This window comes from Brassica oleracea, chromosome C2, assembly GCF_000695525.1.
Source record: "Brassica oleracea var. oleracea cultivar TO1000 chromosome C2, BOL, whole genome shotgun sequence".
In the NCBI taxonomy this organism is placed as follows: domain Eukaryota; kingdom Viridiplantae; phylum Streptophyta; class Magnoliopsida; order Brassicales; family Brassicaceae; genus Brassica; species Brassica oleracea.
This window is the reverse complement of record NC_027749.1, coordinates 5,630,893-5,636,004: the sequence shown is the minus strand read 5'-3', so window position 1 is coordinate 5,636,004 and position 5,112 is coordinate 5,630,893. Positions and strand designations below refer to the sequence as shown.

At 39.8% G+C, this 5,112-nt stretch overlaps 1 protein-coding gene across 1 annotated transcript; it reads right to left on the bottom strand.

Moving 5' to 3' along the window:
* Nucleotides 1-6: 6 nt before the first annotated feature.
* LOC106327574 (nuclear pore complex protein NUP1-like) lies at nucleotides 7-4,928 on the bottom strand. Its single transcript, XM_013765741.1, has 8 exons — nucleotides 4,538-4,928; nucleotides 4,074-4,132; nucleotides 3,501-3,664; nucleotides 3,063-3,267; nucleotides 2,428-2,754; nucleotides 2,266-2,349; nucleotides 827-1,438; nucleotides 7-670 (listed from the first exon to the last, which is right to left on the bottom strand). The coding sequence occupies exons 1-8, from the start codon at nucleotides 4,827-4,829 to the stop codon at nucleotides 167-169; spliced, it is 2,247 nt and encodes a 748-aa protein (XP_013621195.1). The 5' UTR covers nucleotides 4,830-4,928; the 3' UTR covers nucleotides 7-166.
* Nucleotides 4,929-5,112: the final 184 nt, after the last annotated feature.

Sequence of the window (5,112 nt, the reverse complement as noted above, 5' to 3'; positions counted from 1 at the left end):
ATTATTTCAAACATTACGGTGGCCGCTTTTGTTTACTTTCGTAACACAACCAATAATTTAACAAGTGTTAATATCTCACAAATTTTTGTTGAGTAGTTTCCCAAACTAAAAAAAAAAACACAATCTGTGGTACTAAAGATCGATCACAAAAAACATCGTCCTTGTTTTAACAGCAAACACCATCGCTTCCTGCAGAGCTGAATGATATTCTCTCCGGCTTTTTAGACCCAAATGTATATTTGATACCTAACTTCTCATCATCCTCATTCATCACTTCTTCGCTCACTGATGGAAAATTGAACACCAGAGGCGACTTATCTCCTCTTCTGTTACCACCGAAACTAAACTGAGGAATTTCATCATCTTTTGTTGCTTCATCATGATGACTTGTAATGGCAACACCATCACCACTTGCTGCTGTGCTTGTTGTGAATGGCATGATGGATGGAGTTGGGGGCTCTGAAGATGTTGCTCCATCGGATGAAGAGACTGGGAATGTGAAGCTAGCGTTTGAGCCCGAAGGAAATGCCCATCTTTGGTTAGGCTTGGTCACTGAGATCGATGAGAGTAGCCGTTTATTATTATTATTATTTCCCAGTGATTGAGATGGTGGTTTCGGCAGATTCGCTGGCTCGCCTCCTATCGAACTGGAAACAGCTATTGTACCGTCCTGAGAAGAAGTCAACAACTGCAATTCAGTTTCCCAGAGTTTCTTCACACTCAAAAGTCAAAACAATAAAACCGTCAAGAAACCAAAACCCTTCAGAACCCTTAACCTTCATGCAATATGCGCTAAGAAGAAGAAGAAGACAAGTGCTAGAAGTACCTTTTCATGTGTCCTTCCGGAGAGAGAGTCCTTAGGCTTCCCTAACTCATATTGGAGGAGTGTGGTACCACTGCTACTTCCACTGAATATTCCATTTGATGCCGAAGCGGTCTTGGTTATTGCATTTTGAGCGTCACGGGTGGTAACTTCAGGTAGTCTAGCCACAGAAGATGACGGAACGTTAGAGATAACGTTCTGGATATCTTCATTCAACTTGACTGAGCCATCTTTTGTCACATTGTTGATGTTGGAGTTGCTTGGTTCAACAGTTTTTGAAGATTGTGGATATCTCCAAGAAGTGGCAAGCTTTAACTCAGCAGATTTATCTTTCGGGGTGGGTTGCGTCCGTTCAAGGTGATCCAGTATCGTCCTAGCGATCTGACTAGAATGTCTAGGCACAGTCGGTGTACCAACTTCTAATACTATATGCTTCCCATAGGTTGTTGTCTGCGGCATAGATATACTTGATTCCCCTGCTTCATAGCTCTTCATGTTAGCAGAATTTTCAAAACGCCCCCTGGAAGGTCGTGAATACGGAGACATGGTGGCGCTCTGGCGAGCTCTTCTACTGGGTCCAAAAACTCCACTCTCACTTCCCTTGCTAAATTTGAGCTGGGCACATTAGAAAGTGATTTGTCAGATTTCAACAGAGGTTATAGGATTCAGCAGATAGAAGGAACACAAGAAAGATTAAAAAGGCAGGATAGTGATGACTCTAATTTAGAACCAAGTTTTTGCAAAATGTCAACATCAGCTAGAAAAATCAACAGTTCAACACTATGAATGTTTGACGAAAATAACTCTCAGAAAAGTCCAGGCAAAGATGTCTAGAACTAGTCATTTGCACAACCGCATACTTCTATTCTTCTGTTGCCTAAATCCCTTCAACCACCCTAACATTTCACCTATCTTAAGTATAAATTAGATCACAAGTCAACCACTGCTTATGCCAGTGGAGGACGATTTCGTTAATCTAATGGCAACAATAAAAGTACATACTTTGAAACAATCAGCGGACTGTTACAGCCCCTTTTCATTCGATCCCACCTTACCTAGATTCCCAACACCATTTCAACAGGTAAAAGAGGATTAAGATTCAAGAGCTAATTTCATGGAGAGCATTGGGACCTTTTGAAGTGAGAACTTCCAGTTTACATTGTCTGCCTACCTCTGGACGAAGTCGAGAGAGGTTTATTAAACAGTTTGAATAAGTATGTACGAACTATAATAAAATGTTTAAATCAGACCATCTCCCTATCTGTGTATTTGAGGATGCGGTTCCTTGGACACTGACAGTGACAGGGATCCAACACATCCGGAAACAATACTACATTTTCAGTAAGATTGTCTCTAAGGTAGCAAAAATAAATAGCAAGTGCACACTATATTATAAATCGCACAGAGTAATCAGAATTGTATAGCCGACTGGGAGAGTTTACCTGGCCATATCTTGTCTGCGCACTTTGGGAAGGAGACTGGAGGGTGCTCAGGCGCTTGCTACTGTTGTCTTGCAATTGCATCAGCTGAGCCAAGAAAAACATGCAGTTCAAATATACCAAAAAACTTTGAGCAAATAGGTATTAACAAAAAACTACACACACCTTTGACTTAGAACTTGAGAGGATGGATCTAGGATATGGGGTCCTTGGAAAACTTTGAATCCCAAAATTTTCTCGTTGGTTTTGAGGAGTTGCAAAACCAAGTTGCTCATTTAACTTGACACCAGGCCAACGTGCGGAAGGCTTGCTCGATGGTGATGCACCAGAATAATTTGCTACAAACATACCCCCGTCTAGACTATTCTTTTCATTTCTTGCTACAAAACCTTGGGAACTACTTGATGGTGTCTGGCCTCCCATATACGCCTTAGCAAGTTCTGCTGGTGATAGACCAGCTTCATCCCGCACCTGTTTGACTCCGTCAAGAGTCTATAACAAAAAAAATGAGAAAAGTGAGTATATGAAAACAGTTCCAGAAATAAGGACTAGTGAAGTAAAAAAAAATCAATTCTTTGATGAAGCAAATTTGTGAAATTACATAGCTCTTTTTCATATGATTACACAAACAGTCCAATGTCACACAGACCTCTAGACCAAATTCATGCGGATACATTCCAAATTACTCCCAGAGTATGCCAGACTTCACTCTAAACTTTATATATAAACATGTTTAATACAAATTACTATTTCATATAAACATCCAAACAAACAAAAACGCTGAATAGCAAGCAACTTACTATTGACTTGGCAAGTGGTGTTGGCGTAGACCAAAGCTCACTACTAGCATCCTTGGCACCAATTGGTTGTTTTCTCTTATCAAGAAAACTCATATTTTTCTTGACTCCCTCTCTCAGAGGGATCTCCACTCGCTCGTCTCTCACGACATCAGATAGATCAGTAGCCCTTGAATTTAATATCTCTATAAGACGATCAGTTTCCGCCCTGGATATAAATGAAAAGATGGTCAGTGTAAAATTCGTCTATGTAAACAAAATACAAACAAAACTGCAAATAAAGATAACAGAAAGGCCAGGAAAGATAAGCAGTCGCTCAATAAGAATCTAATGACCCAGTCATGAATATAAGCGTTAACAAACTAACAAGCAAAAGGAAGCGAATTTCCATCGAGCATCACTTGAAATGCAACTAATGTAGAGACATGATAATAAACATACCGTGAAAACGTTTTTCCTTCCATTAGCCTTTCAAGCTCCGAGATCGCAACGACATCATTCAAAGCTATGTTGCCTTTAGCCTGTGCACTGATATTGAAATTGCTTTCGTTGACGTTTGCTGTACCACTAGTACCTCCCTCTTCAATTGTTGCTAGCTTCGGTTTCTGAAAAGAGAAAAAAAAAATGATGTATCTATTGCAAACCACAAAAGCAGGAATTAAATGAAGAGAGTACGGTCATGCATTAGCAGGAGAAAGAAATGGTGTGATTCATGTGGAATGAGGAGAAATTTCCAACTAAAGAGCACGGAGCCGTAAGATTACATCTCTCTTGGATTATACAAAAAATCACTTCTATGAATTTATATTACCACATTCTCCCAGGGGGAATTAGCATGACTGTTTTCTTTGAATGATAAACCATTGTTTATTCCATTTACCGGTTCCAATATAAAACAGCCACGGTAAGAGTAGCAGTTTCTTATCATAGAAATTTTTTAGAGATCCCATCAATTAACAAATGCAGACAGACACACAAGCGCAAAAAAAAACAGAGGAGTTGAAAGACGCTTACACTTAAACTTGGTGTTACACTGCTGGGATCATTCTCCTCTGGATCATCTTGCAACTCATCTGGTAGAAAAAGAAGTAAAAAATGTTTAAGTCATCTCTCTTGACTATATCAGACAAGTTATTTCTCAGGAGTAAACTGTATATACATCCCCAAAAGATGAGACAATTGTTGCTCAAAGAGACTATTCAAGCAAGGAGGCAGTACATCCATCACTCACTTCACACTAAAAGCTAGTTACCAACACTCACAAGCAGAAAAAAAAAGATAACACAGAGCATCTTAATTGACCACCATTACAATCATGCACCAAAAAAAGTAAAGCCTATCCTGGTGATTTTATGGCTTCTAATTTCTAGCAACGAGGCAAGTTCAACAAAACACTAGATACTCGCTGAACTACATAGATACAATCATAAAATTTAAGTTAATTCCAATTAACTCCTCAAAAACAATAGACGAAAGACCTTGGTGTCGATCTTCATCTTCTGGTGGAGCTGTGAGAGCAGTAGGAGCGGAGGCTGCATTCGAGAAGAAGTAGGGAAGTATTCTCGTGGCGCCGCCGGAAATTATCCGATAAGCGGGATCGACGATTCTCGAGATCCACGGCCTCCTTTGTGCCTGGTTCTGAGGTGGTCGAGAATACGGCGTCGCTGCTGAGTGCCTCCTCGCGGTTTGTCGCCTTAATTTGCCGCCTGTACCTCTCGCCGCATCGCTCGTCGCAGTCGCAGCAGACGTCGCGTCTCCTTCACTGGCCATGTCTCTCTCTCTCTCTCTCTTTTTGTTTCAGTGATCTTTTTTTTTTCTCGCGTTTAATCTTTATTATAGCGACTCATGTCATATGCGTTGTTGACATTTTTCTACTCTCTTTGTTGTTGAAATCTTTCGAAAAAATCCAGAAAATCAAGGCAATAATTAAAAAGGATAATTCTAAATCATAGGATCCACATTTATTATTGAGATAATTGGGAAAATCTTTTAAGAAAAACTTGTTTGTGTTATGAAAATAACTGGAATTTTATTGTATCGCGGGAATTTAAAT

Bases quoted from the DNA above. Each gene is read 5' to 3' on its own strand.
- LOC106327574 (XM_013765741.1), bottom strand. From the start codon at position 4,829: ATGGCCAGTGAAGGAGACGCGACGTCTGCTGCGACTGCGACGAGCGAT. The intron at 3,665-4,073 runs GTAAGCGTCTTT...TTCTCTTTTCAG, and splicing joins GTGTAACACCAAGTTTAAGT to AAACCGAAGCTAGCAACAAT. The intron at 3,268-3,500 runs GTATGTTTATTA...ATTTATATCCAG, and splicing joins GAAGGAAAAACGTTTTCACG to GGCGGAAACTGATCGTCTTA.